Source organism: Lissotriton helveticus, chromosome 3_1 (assembly GCF_964261635.1).
Source record: "Lissotriton helveticus chromosome 3_1, aLisHel1.1, whole genome shotgun sequence".
Lineage (NCBI taxonomy): Eukaryota > Metazoa > Chordata > Amphibia > Caudata > Salamandridae > Lissotriton > Lissotriton helveticus.
In genome coordinates, this window is record NC_136061.1 from 292353876 (window position 1) to 292374845 (window position 20970).

The window sequence follows — 20970 nt, forward strand, 5'->3', positions numbered from 1 at the left end:
TCAGACTCTTGTTCTTGAACTAATGAAGCCCTTTCCCGGCCTGGCATGCAGCAGCTGCGCGCTGAGCGCTGCTGAATGGTGAACGCGCCCGGCCATCTGGATTCACTTACGGAGGCACCCTGAAAGCTCCTAATTATAATTAATGTACTTCTTTGCGCGCACACGCACGAAAAATGCTACACATGCCCGACGAAAACGACATTTAGCCTATCACTTCAAGGCTATTAAAAAGACACCACAGCGAAGACGAATCACTGGCCAGATGACATAACACACTAAGGAATGTGTGGAATGTGTCTCGCCAAAGCCCTAGGAGATACTTTTTTTTCTCTTTAACATTAGGAGCTCGAAACTCCTCCCACTTTCGTGGGCGGAGGCCGAGCCCTAAAAACTGAAGAGAAATTAGCGTCTGGACTACTCGCTCCCCAGAAAACACTGCATATAGAGCTGCGATAAAACCTATAAAAATGAAATCAGAATCGCACAAGCGGCCTTTTTCGAAAACAAGATCAATGCAGCTGCATCTAGGCCTAAGGAAATTTATCAAATTGCAAAAACCCTTTTCAAACTCCCAGAAAAACCTCAAAATCCCCTTAATGCCCAACCCCGCTGCAATGACCTGGCAGAATTCTTTTACAATAAAAGATAAACCATCTATACCTCCTTTCCCCACACTCAGATCCTGACGTCATCCATCAAACCTCCTGAGCTAGGGCTCCACCCCCCAGCAACACTTGTCAACCTTCCCTCTCTTGACTCCTCCATGCTACAATCCATCATGCTTCAAGTAAAATACGGCTCCCCTAATGACCCAGCACCCCGCGCTCTTTGCTGACAGTTACCACGAACATCCTACCCACCATTCTGGAATTGCTCAATGCCTCTTTAGCCACCGGAACCGCCCCGCTCCCCTGGAAACGGGCCATGGTCAGAGCCCTCCTCAAAAACCCAACTTAGATCCTAACAACCCAGGGAATTACTGGCCAATCTCTCTACTACCCTGGCTTAGCAAGATCCTAGAGAAACACGTCAACAAGACACTGACGGAGTTCCTAGAGATCTACCACCTGCTCGACCCCTCCCAGACAGGATTCTGACCAGGGGCGGTGGGTGACATTTGAAAGTGGTGGGGCGCAAAGAGATTTGCATCCAGCACCGTAGCGAGCGAGCGTAGCGAGCGAGCCCGAACCCCAAAAGGGGGGTTTGGGGGGGATTACCCCCCCCCCCAAGAAAATTTTGAAAAAAAAGAAGAAAAATCATGCATTTTCAAGCAAATTTGAGAAAGCAGGAAGGTTAATAAAGCAACTGTGAAAGTGCAGTTATTACATTAATAGATGGCATAACATAGGCAGCTGCTTATTCAGTATAACCACAGAGCTTCATACATTCCGTCCTATTACGCTCAGGTGCTGAATTCAGACTATAAGACTTTCATGAAAATCTCAGCTCTAAGAGTAGAAGAAGTTGCACAGCAGTTGGGAAACAGCCTTCACAAAGCATTAGGAAAATGAGAGGCAATTACTTGAAAGCAAACTGAAAGCAAGCATCAAGTAGTAACTTAAAGCAATGCATCCAGCAAAACAGTGCATGCAGTCAACCATACAAAAGTAAACTAAAGCAAGTGTGAACCTGTGAACCTTCACTTTGAAAGCAGGGTGCTAGTCAACAGGCCAGTCACATACATTTAAACTGAAGAAGAGTACACCTCAGCATGCAGGCACCAACATAAAAGCACCAAGCAAGTCAAATAGTTACCAACTTACCAGGACACCCAATCAATTACATGGGAAAAGACTTGAGCCAATGCACCCAGAAAACCAGACCAGCACACCAAAGCATCCCACCCCTGATTGGATGGCAGCTGTGCTCTTAGGGTCACCCCTCAGTTTTTTGGCAGGGTTGAGCACCCCCCAGTTTTATGCCCTGTGCGTCTGAAGGGGAGACAGGCAAAAGGGGTCATAATGGGACATCTGGCACAGCCACTTTGTAATTGAGGTCACCCACCCAGCTCAAGACTGAGTTACAGGCTGATCTTAAATCTTTAAACAACCACAAGGGTCTCCAGCTAGTTGGTTCTTGAGCCAAAAGAGTCCTCAGCTCACTCGAAGTCTTTACATCGCGCCTGAGATGACATGACAATGTCCCTTAATCCGGAGCAACTGTGGGGACTGGTCTGGGTCTGGATCTGACTTGGTACGAGCAGGATACAAAAAGTAAACGAGTAGGTGGTAACCCACTTCAAGTGAAGGAGCTGTAAGGAACCTAAGCGCACTGGTGTTGATACCACTAACAGGGCAGCTCTGGCTTTCTCAGGGTGGGTCTCAGCTGTGTGATGAAACCAGCATGAAGCAGTTACCTCAAACAAACTAAAACCAATGCATTCATCAAGACAAGGAGTTCCATGAAATCAAATAGAAATTGACCATCAAGCCAGGTTGTCACCTAAAGGCAAATTGAAGTGACTGCACACTATGGGAAGTGCACTTCACCAGCCAGTCTATTACACTAAAGGAAAATAAAAGCAATGCTCCCAGTAAACAAGAAAACATAAATTGAAAATGTTTCCCCGCAGGACCAACAGTCACAAAAAGTAAAGAAACAGAATGAAGTCAGAGGCACTCCAGGAATCCAGGTAGTCACACAAAATCATAACTGATTGAGAGCAAACTGTGTACTAAAAACTATTGCAAATAAGACAATTATATCAGAACAAACTAGTCACAGGAAAACAAACGCATGCACCCAATGAGCTACCTTACCAGATGTACGTAAATAAATGGAACAAGCACGTATAACTCAAGGAACCCACGAGGGAACAAGGTCAGCAGCAACATTTACAAACAGATTTCGAAGTCAACCCCAATCAAAAGCAAATGCAACTAAAACCTTCTCGAAAGTAATCAACTAGAACTCAAATTAAATTTGGAAATTCCTTTTTTGAAATGAAAGTAATCAGCCAACTGTAATAAATAAGGTGAATGCTGGTTTTGTAAACAATCATGATAAACAAAAGAGACATAACATAAAAATAGCAGTTAATCCAGGAATATCAGAGACATACACATGCATGTAACCACCTAAATAGAGCAACAGTCACCCAGAATGCCCAGAACCAGGAAGTAAGGAGAAGACCTGAAGGAGAAGACCTTACTCCAAGTTAATGAGATCATGAGTTCTAACACTGTTTATTGGCTAAGATGCACAACTCTGCTGACATCAGTATTCATTAATACAAGGCAGGCACGTTAACCTCATTGTGAAGTGTAAGGCCTCATTTTTCTGTGAACGCAAGTGAACACTGTGCCTTACCACAAAAGTTGAAAAACCTCATTTTCTCATACACATCTTGCATTTGTAGTGTATGGATGTAGAGAATGGTGTTTTACCTTTATATGATTGGACACTGCTATTATATATCTCATCGCTACCAATAGGATGGCCACGAGGCTCTGTTCGCTAGCTGGCATGCACGTGTTGGTTGCTGTGAGCTATATGTAAAGAAGGAGGAGTAATTTGGATGACGACTGCAGAGTACTCCATGTGTGTTGAACTGAGTATGTTGCAGCAGAGGGTGGAAGATGCATGTGGGAGAAATGGCGAGCAATGGGGGAGCGAAGTGTGGCTGAAATCTCATTGGTGTTGGTTAGGAGATGAGCAGTGTGTTTGTGTCCTCTGCAGGGTCTGGGATGTGCTCGTATTGTGGTGCAGAGAGCAGTAGAAGGACAAAAGTTGAGGATGGCTGGTAAAGGGTTGAATAGATGTACTGAGGCTGTGGAAGAGGCTGTTTTCCCCAAACCTTTTCTGCCAGTGAGGTGTCTGACCGAGAGCTCCATTCGGACAGTCGGGCATTTGTAAAGTTATTGTCAGAAATGTCAGGTGCTTCTTACAATATTTGGCAGGTGTTTCAGTGCCTCTGGACCGTCAAATCCGCCCCCCACCCCTCAATAGACTGAGTACAGGTTTGGGGTCTTGTGTCTTGTAAACAACTGTGCTGTGCCAAAGAAAAAAATAAGTTCCCATGACAATTAATACGCCTATTTAAACCAAATCCACTTGTGTGAATTAGAGTGGCTAAGAGCATGGCATTACCTCACACTGGAAGTTGTACACCTCTCGGGTATTCCAGCGCAGATGCGTTTCCACGTGGGGACTGCTGGAGGGGAGTTCTGGATGAGCCGCTTAGTGCTAGGAAACTCTCTGGTGTTACTGCAGGCTCTAGAAAATGTCACTATTATATTTTGCCTAGAGCCTAAAAAATGCGATAATGGTCTACATCAAAGAGCCGCCGTGCTGGCAATAGTCATGACTGGCACAACACAGATGCCAACGAATCTCCCTGCAAGGCACATGGCATGCGCAGCTGCCCCACAGCACCCACGCCAGTGCCCCATAGCTTGATGCTGCGGCCCCCACCCACCCCCAACGGGACAATTCATAACACCGACCACCCCGGGTTGACCCCGCCTCTAGCACACAAGAGGCCAGAAAAGTTAATTCAAACAGACAGCCAATCACAACTATAATATAGTGCCTATGTCTCGCGCCTTCTCCTGCATCACACTTCTAAGCGCTGCAGCCCAAAACGACTCCCACTTGTGATAACTACTAATGCAGCCGCCAACCCCGCACTCCGCCACGGTGTAGCACCTACCCACCCAGAAAGACGCTTCGGCGCTCCACGTAGGAGTGTGAAGCGCTATATGAAGCAGGCTACAATACAATAAAGATGGAAATGGTGGCTCTTCGGCACTCAGAGTGGACACTACTGACAGACAGAGCAACAGGCACCTGGACCCACTCAGCTAACCGGCAGCAGAGGGACAGCTGTGTAAAGTTACTGTGTTGGCTTTTTCTCTGGATTATTCGTTTTTCACAATTATATTATTGTATTTCTAATGAATTACATTGGTTAAAATGACCTTTGTGACATTAGACATTAGATTGTTTGGAATATTTTCCTGAGAAATCAATGATGAATGTGTGAAACATGATTAATAGTTTAGTTTATACTCTCTACTGCATTATCGGTAGCTTTGGGACCTAGAAGAGTTTGGGTTGTGCTTTATAGCTGAGTGGGTAGTCTTTTCCCTTTTCTCCCACATGCCCTCTCTGGCTTTGGATGCATTGGTGGCTGCATTGGTGGCTGGTGACATTTGAAAGTGGTGAGGCGTAAACTTTCTGTCGGAGTGCCCTGTGGCAAGTGTGCATAGTGAGCAAGCCAGAACATCTTAAGAGGGGTTTTGGGGGGAAAATTTTGAAAAATTAGTGGGTAAATAGTGCATTTTCAAGCAAATTTGAGAAGCAAGAAGGTTAATAAAGCAATTGGGAAAGTGCAGCTTTACATTAATAAAGGGATGTCATATAACAATATGTAGATAGAAATGTTCCTGAAGCTAGGCCCTGCCAGTGCCACGCACCTCTGAGCAATATACACGCTGTGTGTCAGCAGGGCTTAGTGTTGGATACATTTCTAATGTTATGTTTTTGAAGCTAGGCCCAGTGCTGGCACTCAGTGTGTATGTTTCTCAGAGTTGCATCACACGTGGCAGCCTAGCTTTCCGCCAGTGGCTAATTTGTGAAAAAAACGTAAGTGCCCGGGATCTCGTCAGGAGGCAGCTCGTACCAGCCCATTTCTCCTGTTAGCACCGCCTAACACAGAACCAACTACTAACCATGAAAGTGGGGAGAGGATGTGGCTCCTGACCAGAGCTGCCGATTTCGGAGCTGGGGAACCAGATTCGAATCTCGGCGCTAGTCGGCTCAACATTCTGGGATTCTGGACAAATCATTTCATTTCCACCTTACTACCATAAATAAATTTGTCCTTCACTGGTGCTCATGAAAAGCGCAGGTGCTGAGCACTGGAAACCACCGGCTCAAATGAAGCACTGCTTGCCGCTAGACATACAAATAACAAGGGTTTACTACGGACTCAAATTGAAGCAAACTTTACTGTTTTTAGGCAGCAAGTTACCAATAGATAATAAGTGCATTGTGCATTAAATCCAGTAACCATTTATTGCCTGTCAAAAATAGTGAAGTTTGATTTAAATGAGTGTTACTCAGGTCCCTGTAGGTGTCATTCAAGCACGCTAAGGTATCGCATTGCCAGGCACCACACACAGACTCATGCTGAGTGTTTTCCTCGTCAGGGCCATTCTGCGCTCGCAGTGACCCGCAGTTATTTTCCTCACCTGTGCAGCGTGGAACAGAAAATTTGTCAAGGGGGCGCCATAATTCTATCTGGTGTGTCAAACATGGGCTGCGCCTAGCACAATTTCACAGGTGCTTTACTGGGAATGTTAGTGAATTGAAACATAAAATCACGAATTTAAGCTTAGTTGGAGGTTTAAACCTCTGCCGCTATTTTGATTTTATTTTCATGAAAGGGGCCTTTTCGTTTTACTCGGCAATGCATCCTAAAAAACAGAACACTGGGACTTGAGTTATGTACCTGTGTAACCCAACTTGTCATTTTATGCAAAAACCAAGAAATATACTTTGTTTCTCAATCAGGGTGCACACATTTCTTGAAGCAAAAAAGGATTCCTAAAAGAAAAGCCCGGGAGTGTAACATGGACACGGTGACTGCCTGGAGTCAACGGGTACAAAGTCTGATCAAACAGACATCTGACATCTTGTTCTAAAATACTGCACACACACCTTAAGAATTAGAGATAAAATTGGAGCGAGGTTACAGAGGACACAACAGGGTTCTTCAATTTATTGGTGAAGTTGTCAGCACTCAGCAGTACCCCGATCTATATGCATAATGAGGAACGTAAACATTTTACCTACGCATCACCTCATTCGTTTTTTGTTAATATTTTATGATAAACAGCGCTTAAATGTCATTACGGGTCGACTCGACTGAATTTCCAAATTCTCCCTGCAGCTGCAGGATGAGGATCCCAATATGTAGGCCGCAATGGCTTTCTCCCAGGATTCTCAAAATGCTGATATAATATGATATTGAACATGAATTCCTTCTTCCAGTGCACCTACGCTCCATCAGCTTCGGTATTAAACTTCAGCAATTCTTCCGGCTCCACCACGAGTCCACCCCCTAACTGAACAGGCATTATTCCTCACCAGTTGCCGGTACCATTTTAGCATATTGTTAGTAAAAATATTGACAGACGGCAATATTGTGTGCCTTAATTATAATTCACAAAAATATCGTCCCCTTGGGTGAATAATTTATGTTAACTCCAATAGGGCAATATTTTTGCAAATGATATTTAGGACACAATATTTCCGTCAGACAATACTTTGATCGCGATATTCTAGTACAATCCTACACGGTTTATTTCTACATTTATTTGCCTGTCACAAAAAACAGACAGTACTCCACCTTCTGTGCGAAGCTTTACTCATATTTTCACATTCTTTCAGGGACGGCCCTCCAAAAGGGCAAAATCTTGTCACTGCAGCGTTTTGCCTACAGTTTGTCATGTGTTATGCCTATCGCAGATTAAACAAGTCCTGTCGCCACTGAAAATCCTAATTTGGCTGCTGTACCATGGAACTCAAATATGTATTTATTTACACGTTATTTATTTATACTATTTATTTACCTTTTGATTTATTTCTCTATCTGAGGGTTCTTATCAGGTGTCACACGTGGTTGATTGCACGACGCAGTCGGTCGTGAACTACCACGAACCGGAGATCTGGAAAGAAAGTTCAGGGGTTGTCAAAGTCCAACCGGAGGCGAGACACGAGCGCCTACATGCTGTTTGGCAACAGCTGGCGCTATCGTCACAGGATTTCCAAGCAAGGTGTTTAAAAGGACACTGGAGAAAGACCCGTTTAAAAGGACTCTGGAGAAAGACCCGACAATAACAGATCTCCGACCCCTGACAACTAAGCGGATAGGGCTGCCTAGCGGAGCAGGGCACAGCACCAGTCCAGGGCCCACCCACAACTGGTCAGGAGTAGCCTTCAGAAGGGGCGATCCCAGAGTGTGGCGACCCGGATACTGTCTGACAAAGGGATTGTGTCCTAAAAGGATATGCCTTTCTGGAGCGAGCGATAAGAACACGTACAGCCTCGGAGGCGAGGTTTCTGTGAATTATATTTGAGGCACAATATGTAAAGCAATAGTTTTTTTGTCGATATTCAACATACATTCCATTGGACCTAGCGCTGCGACACTTCTTGCGGCAGCTGCCCCGCTTTACAAATGTATCCATTCATTCATTCATTCACTCACTCACTCACCCCAAGGCTTATTGCAAACAAAGGCTCACAGGGTTGAAAGGTTTGATTCACGTGCTGTGCACCAATAAGAGATCTCTCTCCAGGGACTGATCCAGACTCAAATCATCCAATCACGACAGAGGGTGGTGAGCAGCACCAGGGGCACAATCCCATGTTCTGCACCAATGCTTGTGCACACGGTGGCGTTGGATCTGCAGCGGCGTTTGCCCTGCAATTACCGTCAGTCGCACTAAGTATTTCAAATGGTGATTTTCATGCTTCAGAGAAGCTCTTCACGACTCACGTGCTGGGATGAAAATTACAATTTGCATTTGAAAGTGAAACTGTTTGACGGATTGAGGAGCAAAACTGGCTTTCTTTAGCTTTATTTGGAAGCTAAAAAGTTGTTTTTATGTGCACCAAATGCACGTGCTTCTTAGCACAGCCGTATTTACTCACCTACAGACTAAAAGGGTGAAACCAGCGCTCACACTTTCCCCTTTGATCTACGTTTCCAAACGCTTCTCGCCTCTCTGCCCAAAACGACCTCTGCACCCCGTGTACCCTACTCTGTAAGACAAACAGCACAGGCCAGCCTTTAGGCGGTACCGTACCCGTAGTGGTACAGGAAGGGAGCCGCTCCGACAAATATGGTAAAAACCCAGACACCGGCCCGGGTCCAGCGGGGCCTTAGTGCGTGCGCTATGGTGCTGTATAATCAATTTGAATTTAATCAACAACCAGCATGTTGTTTATTTATACTGACTCTCTCACTAGTAGTAGTCAGTCACTCACCACACGCTGACAGACAGGCAGCACCGTCCAGCACACGAGTCGACTCGAGTCCACACAGTCACAACCACGAGGCCAGTCGGGGGACTAGACAGTGAGTGACTGAGTACGTATTAAGAACCGTTACCAGCGCCGCGCGCCAATGGCCAATCACTGCATGACTACAAGAAGTCAAATACAGTGATTGGCCATTGTGCACTGCGGCTGAGCCACCCACGCGCGGCATCCAATATGGATTGCCCCTGCTCTGCGGAACGGTGACCAGCCAATCCTGGCGCTCATGTAGCACCAGGATTGGCTTGGAGGGCACACGCAATGCTCGCCCTGTCGCCCTTTTAACGCCAGGGCTGTGCCGCATACGAATAAACATGCACCCCCCCCATGTCACTGTAGGGCACATTAATATGCGCATGCTCGGGCAAGTTTCTGCCCTTCTGTGTGATGCGCGTTCAAGTTCGGACTCGTCTGTCTCGTCGTGACGTCTCGACGGTCGACGCCAGTATCAATCACTGACACTGCAGCCCCGCCCCCCTGCGCACTCCCGTTTCAGTCGGGTATTGCCCGGCGGCGCATGAGGAGAAGTCAGGAAGCTGGAGTTGGGACATTTATTTTAATTATTTACTTGCAGCCGCGGGTCCATGGGCTGGTAGGGCTACGCCCCTACGCCCCAATGGACGCACCGCTGCTGATTCTGACCCATGCATGGGACTGAGCCCACCCTCGTCACTGTGACAGAGGAGGCAAGGAAGATCATGGACCAAGGAGGCACCGCAGCCATCATCCTCCTTGACCTAAGTGCTGCCTTCGACACTGTAAATCATAGCATATTACTGCAACGACTTACCAATCTAGGAGTCTCATCGAAAGCACTCACATGGTTGGAGTCCTTCCTGTCTGATCAATCCTTTCAAGTCTTTGGGGGCGACATCACCTCCCTCAGCAAACCTCTCGGCTGCGGTGTGCCGCAGGGCTTTTCTTTGAGCCCTACGCTTTTTAACATTTACATGAGCCCCCTTGCGGAGATTGTCCGCCCCTTTGGGATAAAAAAAGTCACCTACGCGGACGATACTCAGCTAGTGGTGGCCCTAAACCAACTTCACACCGGACCCAACAACCTCAGGGATTGCTTAGAAGCAGTGACCTCATGGATGACATCATCATGTCTCAAACTAAACGGAGACAAGACCGAGCTGATGCTCCTAGGTAACTCCTACTATTGACCCCCTCTGGCCTACGTGTCTTGGACTACCCCCCCCCCCCCCCCCCCCAATACCCAAGGACACAATTAAGAGCCTGGGCATCTCGCTGGATAAGTCTTTCAATTTTAACCACCAAGTAGCCAAACTTTCAGCCACCTGCTTTGGTATACTCGGGCTTATCCGGAAAATCCTTCCCCTACTACTCTTTAAGGCCAGACAGATCATGATCCAGGGTCTCATTTTGTCTCGTTTGGACTTTGGGAATGCCCTTTACCTAGTGGCCCCCCAGGCCACCCTAAACCAGCTCCAGGTCATCCAGAACTGTGCGGCACAAACCCTCCTCCAGATCCCTCGTCGCCTCCCTGTCAAAACCGGACTTCAGAAACTTCATTGGCTCCCGGTCAGGGAAAGAATTGTATTCAAGGGTCTGTGCATCGCTCACCGAGCCTTCTGGAAAACGGGCACCACCATCAATCATTCTCTGATCACCCCAACAGACAGCTTAGATCAGCCTCCTCCTGCCTTGTCACAGTACCCAGGATCAAGAGAGCCAGGTGTGGGGGCCGTTAGTTCTCCCACAACTCGGCCAAACTCTGGAACTCTTCCCCTCCACCTGCGTTCAGAGCCCAATCTTCTGCCCTTCCGAAAAAAGTTTAAAACCCTGATGTTCAACAGATCAGACTAGGTCCCCACCGCTCTTCCACACGTGTTTGTCCGCAGCCCTAGGACGCCTCAGGGTAGCTATCGCGCTATACAAATGTTCATTTGATTAAAAAGGACCTAAGCTAGGCAACTGATAAGATGGCTAATGGGCCATTATAGCCTATGAAATTTATTAAGCACTGCTTGATTATCTTACCCTGGGACTCCCATCTCAAGGACAGGGAATGATTCGAGCATGTGAATCTATGAAAGATACGTCAATTCTGGACAAAAAAACAAACAAATCCCTAAAGCCAAACATTCACGTGTCTCATAACCCCTTTTTAGGTCGAGCCTGCATGTAGCACGCATTTGTTGCGGTTGCTTTGCAACCTATTGAGCCTAATAAAATTGTTTTAAAATATCTCTACAAAAGGAACTTTTAGCCTGTCCATTATTTACCATTTGTTGGCATCAATATCACTCTTCTTTGCTGCCTTCATATTCGGCAGCATGTGCGAGGCGTCACTTCCTTTTCTTTGTGAGGCGCCTGGACCAAGAACACATTGATCTGTCTTAATTACTGTCCCTCCGCTGCATGTGCTGATTGGAGGTACTATTTCTTTTTTTTCTGCATTTTTGCCCGAACGTATTGACGTAATTTGCAATTTCACCATGCTTTACGCTTTTATTCATCACAGGGAGATGAAGCGATTTGCCCACAATCACAAAATGTTGAGCCGATGTCAAGACTCAAAACCTGGTTCCCTAGCTCCAAAGTCAGCAGCTTTAGCCTTAACGGCACATCCTGTGCCCGTTCTTAATTTCACCTGCTTGTTTTTCATTTTTACAGTAAGCCATGGATCATAACATCTCACGTACAATGTTTTTAACTTTAGATGTTATCCACACAGTGGGACCCATTGCACAAGGCCAGCCAAATGAAACCCACGGAAATGACCTTGCAAACTGCAAAAGATTCTTCATAAAAGCCAGTGAAAGACAATGACGCCAGCTAATTTCTAAGAACAGACAGATTTTATGAGGGGGGGGAAGTTCGGGAGGGGGGAGGTTCGGGGGGTGGGAGGGGTGGCTTTCTTGAAATACTGTTTTTGTGAAGCAGAGGTGGTGCCCAGCTGTTCAGGCAGCCATTCTTGTACGAACACATGTCTGGGTGAAATGGTTTCCCTCAATTCCTGAAGTAGTTGCGAGTGTTAATAAGCATTAGAAAAATCTGTCTGTTGCACAGTGCTTAAATGATTTTCAGTAAATATACATGATTTTGTGGTCATGCTAAGACGGACTAGACATTTAGGCATCTGGACAGCACTGACATTAATGTGAGAATATTTGGAACTGAGGCAAATAAAGCAGCATTGGCAAACACAAAAAGTCTAGCCGTTGCGATATCTATTCACTATGCCAATTTATTTTTGCCGTGTTGCATAGCAACACAGCCATTGTGTAACATGGCTGAAAGTACAGAAAATAAAAGAGTCCTGAAGATGTCAATGCTGACCCCATCATAGCGTTTTATTTATATATTTTTAACTGTCATGTTGTACAGCAGCAGCTTTGCAACATGCCTGAAAGAAAAAATAAATAAAACTGATGCGGAGCGTTGATGCACCATGATGCTTTTTTTTATATAACATTCAGACATACTGCACTGCAGCTGCCAGCGCTTTTATTTTCTTTATTTTCAGCCACGTTGCACATTGGCTGCGATGCTATGCAACATGGATAAAAAACCGGTTGACAAAGCCAGTAGATCTCAGATAGGCGAGACCTATTGGCTTTGTCAATGCTTATTTATTTACTAAATCACAGAAAGAGGCTTGCGAAACTCCTAAAACAATGCACAGCTGCCTTAAGGCTATGACTTATGCAGTCACTTTGGAATTTTTTATGCTCATTGAACATGTATGGGACAGCTCTTACTTTTTTCATTTCAAGCAATTTTATTCCAACTAAGACCTTCCATGGCTCAACCCACACAAATTGGTGTAGCGCTACTACAGTTCAGTTCTTAATAGCGCAAAGATCAGCATAAATTTAAGAAAAAATCCCAAAAAGATCTTTGTTGATCGAACAACAATGGAACCATTAATTGAATTAAAGAGCAATACACTTGGAAAAGGCTTCAGATTCTGTTCGGGAACTGTGGAAATTCATACAAAATTCTCCGACTCAAGTCCTTTTCACTTGTCGTTCACACTGCTCTGACTTAGGGGGTTTGCCCTTGTGTGGGTGGTGGTAAATTCAGGGGACCGGGTTGAGTGCAGGCTGTCTCCTGATCCTCCCGTTATTTTCCTCTCCATCAGCATATATGTCAGCTTTGTGCTTCAATGAGCAATGCAAATAGTTACCTTGCAGGCCTGTTTGCACCTGGAAATTAGCTCGTCATGGTAGGTGGACTGCACAGGACGTTTGGATTTTTAACTAGTTGGTAACGGCAACTGGCTCCTTGAAGCACCCAGAAAACAGGTTGCCTAATTTTCTTCCAACTAACAGCTTCATGTTTTGTTACTTTTAGTGGCAACCACGAGAGCTGCCGTTCTTTCAGGTTCACCAGTATTGTGCGATTCATTTGCTGTGCACCAGCTCCGGTGACCGATCCTTCTACAAATATGCACACCTAGCCTTTAATTACATAAAAACCAAAAAGGAACAGCATCATTTCCATCCTAGGAACAGGTCTCAGACTCTTAAGACATAACCAGGAGCTCTCCCCATCCTCTGGCAGAGGTGATGGAGCACACGCTGATCCCTCGAAGGAGAAGTCTCAGTCCTTCATCTCAATCATAGTCTGCATTCTTTGCTTAGCACTGCTGAAGGCCAGGGAAAGCTGCACTGCATGCGTGCCTATATCTCACATGCACGGTGTCCTGGTGGTGTGCGAGGTAAGCTTGCATTGCTGCTGCTTGGGTGACACTCATCCAGGGTGAAAAGCTTAGTTGATTGGTATGGGTGCCTTGGGCAGAGTAGGTGAACTGCTAGAGTTGGCGAGAAAGGGAGGAGAGAGAGCAGAGAGGGAGAAAGTCAAGAAGGCAGGAGGGACAAGAGGAGGAGAGGGAGCTAGAGAAGGTGATGAGCAAGAAGAGGTGAAGGAAAGAGAAAAAGAAGAGGGTAATGTGCTGGATGTGTGGGGTAGAGTAAATGGGGTAAGGTAGAGAAGAAAGATAAAGGGGGAGTGAAAATGAGTGGGAACGAACAGGTGTAGGGGGAGGAGAGGAGAGAAATAGGGACACCAGAGTGATGAGAGGGGGAGGGGAAGCATTCAGGAGAGAAGGTAAGAGATGGAAGCGAAGCAGGGCAGTAGAGTAAAGGGGGAGAGTAAAAGAGGAGAGAGACAAAGGAAGAGAAACATGTTCATTATTTAACTGCAGGACGTCTGCAGGCCCCTGTAGTGCTTTGTGCTTAACTTTGGAAAAACCAAACCAGGGAAGGGACACAATGAAATGACACCGCTAAAGGAGAGAAGGGGCAGAACATTATCAACCAAGACAAACTTAACTTTAAACACACAATGGAAAAAAATATTAGACAAGAGTGCCTTTGCCTCGCGATATTGAATAAGAGTGCAGTAATTAGACATGATAAAGCTAAATAGACAAACTTCTGCAATTCGTAAAACCGCACATTTGAAGATCATCTACATCTCACTTACCTTGATGATTCAGCATGATGTTTTCTGGCTTTAAATCTCGGTAGATAATCCCTTTTTGATGCAGGTGCCCTAAAGCCATTGAGATTTCAGCTAAGTAAAAGCTGGAGAAAATAAAAACACTGGTCAAGATTCACCTAATCGTGCAAATTCATGAAAGTCTACAACGACATTAATACAACACCAAGAACATTTCTGTGTGAAAATGGACATGCAGAAGGAAATTTGGAAAGAACGAAAAATGTGTACACTCGCAGCTTAGCAACCATACAGATCACTTCAACCTGCTCGACCAATGCCAATCTGGTTTTCGAACACGTCCAGTACCAAATCAGCCATGACGCATATAATAGATGACACATTAAAAATATTAGACCAAAACAAAGCTTGTTTACTCATCCTGCTTGTCCTATCCTCAGCCTTTGACACAGTCAAACAACAATTTACTAGACCTCTTGAAACACAGAATGGGACTATGGTTCTAAACTGGTTCACTTCCTTCCTTCAAAATAGAACTCAAAGATTCAAGATCAATCAATCTCTATCCAAGTCCACCCCAGTCTCTTTAAGAGTACCCCAGGGATTGCTGACCTGGCTGACCAAAAACCACTTAAAACAACACCCTCAAAACCGAATTCCTCCTAATCGCTCCCCCCAACCAAACTACCATCATACGCGAGTGGGTGAAGCATCTAACAGTACTCGATGGTCAACCGCTCATTATTGACTCTGCAAAATCGCTAGGAATTACTCTAGACAGTAAGCTAAATATGCAGAATCACATCAGCGCAGCAACTAATGGAGCACATTTCCAGATGAACACCCTGAGACGAATGAAACTCTTCATACCTGCAAATGACTTCAAACAGGCAGTTAAGCTCTAGTAACCCCCAGATTGGTTTATGGGCTTGTCGCTCTATGCGGCCTTCCCAGAACGACGACGGCCCCTCTAAGAGCCTCAATCAATGGAGCCGCCAGACTCATCACAGGCTCTAAAAGGAACGGTTACATCTCCCCGGACCTTCGTGCCCTCAAACTGGCTACCTTTTGAGGCCCAAATCCATCTGAAAATCGCCTGAATGACACACAAGGCATTGCATCATAATACCCCCAGATACCTAGCGGAGAAATTGGAACTATCGGGAGGTAACAGAACCACTAGGAGCGCCTCCATTCTTCTACTGAAACCTCAACAATTTACTAAGAAAACTTACAGCTGTACTTTCTCAGGAATGGCTCCCAGGATTTGGAATGCCTTGCCTGTAGAAACGAGACCGAACCCATCCGCGGCGTTAAAAAAAATAAAAAAGAAGTGAAAAGGATTCTCATGGCCAAATTCACTTGAACTCTTGCACGTCGAAGTCTTTGAAAAGTAGATTTTCGAACCGGAGCGGAAAAGTTGCATCCGAACCCAGTGGCGGAAAAAAACAATCTAAAGAAGGAGCAGATGCCCATGCGCACTATAGTCCAAAGGAGGAGTCCCCTATCTCGTGACTACAAGGACTTCTTCCAAAACAACAACATGCAATCATCCGAGCCCAACACCAGGTGGCAATCTAATGCTAAGTGTACAATCAGCACATATGCCTCGAACATTATAGTATTCTTATGCATTTGTTTTATCAACAAACCCTCACTCTAATTTTTTTCTCTTTTAAACAGTCGCATATATATCTGCCAGTCTGTAACTAAATCTGGATGACATTACTTCGGTTGTGATGGTAGGATGTGATCGAGTCTAGAGCAGCCCGCTCTATGCAGGCTTCGTAGAATTTGTATTAGAGTGTCATGGTCAACCGTGTCAAAGGCGGCTGAGAGGTCCAAAAGAGGTAGTGCAACAACCCTATTCCAGTCAACTGTGTTCTTCAAGGTCAACTCAGATGGCAAAGAGGGCACATTCGGTCCCTCTTCATGGACAGAATCCTGTTTGGAAGTCAGAAAGTATGGCATTATCTTCAATAAATCGTTACATCTGGGTGAATGCTGCCCTTTCCATCAGTTTACACAGGAAACATCCATTTATAATTGGTCTGTAGTTGTCAAGGTTAAGCGTGTCTAGGTTTGTTTTCTTTAGTAATGGGCTTTTGTATGACTTTTTTAGGTCTCATAGAAATATTTTCGTAGTTAAGGAATAGTTTTTAGGTCTCACAGACCTAGCGCTCCTCGCTTTGCGAGGCTTATTGTAATCAATACAATTTCTGTAGTGGACTTGTAGCCACGCACATCATTTTGATTGGCTGGCGTCATCATTTATGTTAAACGCTGGCCTCCGATTGGAAATTATGCTTCTTGGCGAACGCCCTTTTTCCTTTTGGCCCCGCCCGTCTGGACTGGATCGTTTTCTTGCAGCGTTACACGGTGGGCTTAATCTGGTGGGTGAGCACTACTTTTAAAATGGACACAGAGGGGACAATGGCGGCTGCAGCACTATGCCCTCACTATGGTATGTTTTTTATTACTTTTAATGAGCGCGGCGTCAGCTAGGGACACCGCAACCCTTTTTTTTACATTTTTACCGGCTTGAGCTCCTCGGCGGCAGCAGCAGTGAGGCAGTGCCATGCGAGGGGGACTCCCGGGGGACAGCTCCTGCTTTACTCATTCCCGGGGGACGTAGTCCGGTTCCGGGAAGAAAAGCTCTAGACTTTATGCTGAAGTGTAATATTCAGCTGTCGGTGCTGCGTTGTGCACGGAATGCTGCTCTTGCTGCTCTCACTGCTCCCTAACTCACCATCCCACACTTCGCCGGTGCCTCTCATAACCCGCAGGTCTTTGAACTAGTGCTCACTGGGGGTCGCTCTTGTTCGATTTATAAAGGAATAAAGACTTCGCTGACTGAGAGTTCAGTCAACACAACTCAGAAATATTGAGCTGTGGTTACCAATGATTTTTCAATTTTTGCTTTCAGCACCTCATGAGCGAACTGACAAATCTTGCACTGTTTTGGAAACTTTGTCAAATAGCTCATGACGTGTCAAGTGCTGTAGACGGTGTGATTACATTCAGATACAGGTGGACAGCTCGGATTGCTTGCGAGCTGTGCTACCTGCAGCACATATACTAATTCAGAGTTTCAGCGAGTTTCTGAGTCAGGGATGCTCCTTAAGCAGAGCTATTACTTTCAATACCATGCACAGCAGCACAATAAGCGAGGGGGCCCTCTTTATCAGCTGCTGCACTTCATAAATGTAAAAGAAGGTTAGTGTGTTTTGGCAGAAAAACTGTTCCAAATAAAAAGAGCCATTTATGTCTTTTGCAAAACATGTACACAAAACAATCAATGAATTGCGTTCAGCCGCTTGGCAGACTCTCTAAAATGTATGATAACATCTAATTTGCCTGGCACGTGTTGTTGACACTATGCTCTTCTAAATGGTCTGCCCAAGAGGAATTCTACTTAGAGCTGGAAGTCTGTTTTCCTTTTTTTTTTTGCAACCCGAATATATTGGAGTGCTTAACTTAAGCACCAGTTACATTACACAAGGATACATTCATTTTTGGTAGGCGCGGGAAGATTAAGTGACTTGTCCAGAATCACTGGATGTTGAGCAGACGCCGATGCTCGAAACCCGGTTCCCCAGCTCCAAAGTCAGCAACTCTGGCCGTTACGCCACACCCTTTTCATTTGACACAACACTGGCTGACGCCTACTGGGAACAAGCATTTGCAATACAATAGGTCTCGCATATACGCGAGTTTGAGCTATTGACGTAAATGACAATGCCTTTAATTTTTGTTTTAGTTTTTAAAACATAAATAAAAGGCATTGTCATTTACAATGCCAACAGCTTAAACTCTCGTAAATGCGAGACCTATTGCATTGAAAATGCTTGTTTATTATTCTTAATGGCGTGGCAGCAGAAGTCGAAGAATTGTCATGAAGGTTTGTAGTGGACACAGGTCAGAAGGGCTGTCGGCAGGCCGGTTTGCTTTGACCAGGTCCATAAATTCATTGGGCGAAATTTGTTGGAAGGAATGCAGGCGCTGGGTTTGCCAAGTCTTGGAGGGTTGTTTTGGAAGACCTTTTTTTCTATTGAGTGAGACTCAGGTGGGACTTCAGTTTGTTGAAATATTCCATGGCAATTTAGCCTGGTCATTTTCCGGCAGTGGCCTGTAACAGACTCTGGCGAGCCCGTCTATCAGCCAGTCATCGAGGTACAGGAATACATGCATTTTTGACCTCGAAAGATGACCTGCTACCGCGGTGATCATGTGTGGGAATACTATCAGGGCCAAGGTAAGGCCGAAGAGCAGCACTGCAAACCTGAAGTGTTCCTTCCTCAATGTGAACCGCAAGTGGGATCTTTTACGAAAATGTACGTCCTACAAGTTAATGCAGCATGCAGTACCCTAGATCCAGTGCAGAGAGGATCTGAGCCACAGTGAGTATTCGAATTTTTCCTTCAGAAAGGCTTCCAGTGGCCGGATGTCAAGTGTAGGCATGAGGCCTCAAACCTTCCTTGGCACAAAGTAGCGCAAACAGCATCTTCGTCCTAGTACCACCTCTAGGCAACAGTAGAGTCGTCATAAATCAGGATAGAGGCATGGTCTGACGAAAATCGGTATGATGTGGGTAGGAGTAGAAGGTAGACACAAAATGAAAGGCAGGGTGAAGTCCTTTTGGAATTCGTACATTTTATCGGCCTGCCAGGATAGCTTTGCAGTGGATATATGATGATACAACGAATTCCGTTGCAACGCATGCCTTTACCACGCATGTGTTACAACGGAATTCGTTTACCACGGATAAACTTTTCCTCGAATAATTGCGTGGTGACGTCATACGTCGTAAAGAGAAAACGGCATTTTTTTCCGATTTCTCTTTAACGACGCTGACGCCGACGTGACTTATGGTGAGTTGTTTTATTTGGGGGGGGAGACCCCCCCAAACCCCCCTTTTTTTCTTTTTACCTTTACCACATATGCCTTTACTACAAACATCGTAGTAAAGGTATGCGTGGTAAAGGCATTAGTGGTAACCACGCATGCGTTTTACTGCATGCGTGGTTAAAGATTTCGGGGAAACGGCTTCGTTGTAAAGGCCGTTTCCCCTTTGCAGTCAGTAAGGGTATACCATATCCTGCCCCCCACAATCTGATTGTGGGTCTGAGAGTTGCATGGGAACCGCTGCTGCAGGAGAGGAAGAGTTTGAAGAATGCTATCCCTGCTGAAGTCAACCACCCCCAAGCCGCTACCCGAACGTCTGCTACTGCACCGGTAACAAAGGATGACACTGCCATTGTGTTAAGCCTCTGGAACAGTCCCTATATGTTCGATCCTGCTGATGGAACTGCCTGGCTGTGGACAATTACCTTAAGGATCGAGGTGTGTCACAACTATCTTTAAATCGCTCAAGCACAGTGTCCGTCTTCTCTCAGAACAGTCTAGAGAACTGGTAGGCATGTCCAGAAGGAACACTTGGTTATCCACTGAAAGCCTGGGTGATCACATCCAGCCATGTCTTCTAAGCACTACTCTGGTGCCAATAGCACATCCTGTAAGTCCAAGTCTGCACCCAAAACATACTTTTCTGAGTCCTGTAAGTCTTGGTGCATTTGGACCAGTGAGTTCCTGAGGTCCTCCAGAACAGTCAACAGGATCTCACTGGTCATGTCTTACAAAGCATGAATGTTCCTACCCAGAAGGCAAACCGCATTTAAAGAGAATAAAGCAAGGCTAGCAGAAGGGAAACATCTCTTACAAAAGGCCTCAATAAACTCCTTACCCAAGGGTTTTGATGGAAAAAAATTCAGATTGGGTATTTGTAGACACCTTCACCACACTGCTTTCAAGCATTGGGCAACTGGCCAGAAAATCACAGCAAACAGAGTAAGTCTGTGCATAGGGCCACAGGTTGGCTGCCTGGAGGGGCAGAGTATAGCTTAGACCAGAGGGTGTCTGTAGTATGTCATAAAATGTCAACAGTGGATCAAGCGACATTAAAGCTGGTTGAAGAATTTTCAGTTGCAAATCTAGCACATCTGCTACTTTTCGCAACACTGCAGAAATGAAGCACTTTCTTCTGGTGGTCAAACAGATGTCACACCCAGATCCATCTCCGATATATCTAGCTCACTTGCATTTTGCAAGTCTATGTACAGCACTTTATCAGTGTAATGAGGCAAAGTAGATTGGCCACCTCCTTGTCTTCATCAATGTTATGAGCCGGAGCCAAATAGTCATACCCACTGGTGTCCAAGGCTGAAGTTCGGACTGTACTTGCTGAGCCTTAGTTATTTCATAGCACAGAAGTGAAATACATGCAGTGCACGTCCAAACTAGTTCATAAAGTGGAAGCCTATTTGAATCTCGCTCTCTCCTATTTAATAATCAAGTGCATAGGCAGCATATTTAGTTTTCTGATTGTGAAGAGGTTTAGGATAAGAGCCTCCTAGATAAGAAACACTGTCTATACAGTGAAAGGGAGTGCAGTGTCCTGCAGAGTATTTATAACACACAATGCATTTGTCC

General features: G+C 45.5%; 1 protein-coding gene across 1 annotated transcript in view; it reads right to left on the reverse strand.

Moving 5' to 3' along the window:
* Nucleotides 1-20970, reverse strand: part of RPS6KB1 (ribosomal protein S6 kinase B1) — a 503223-nt gene that overhangs the window by 293364 nt on the left and 188889 nt on the right. The window contains exon 7 of the mRNA XM_078679829.1: nucleotides 14506-14606. Within this exon, the coding sequence (XP_078535955.1) occupies nucleotides 14506-14606 (101 nt within the window). The remainder of the gene's footprint in view (nucleotides 1-14505; nucleotides 14607-20970) is intronic.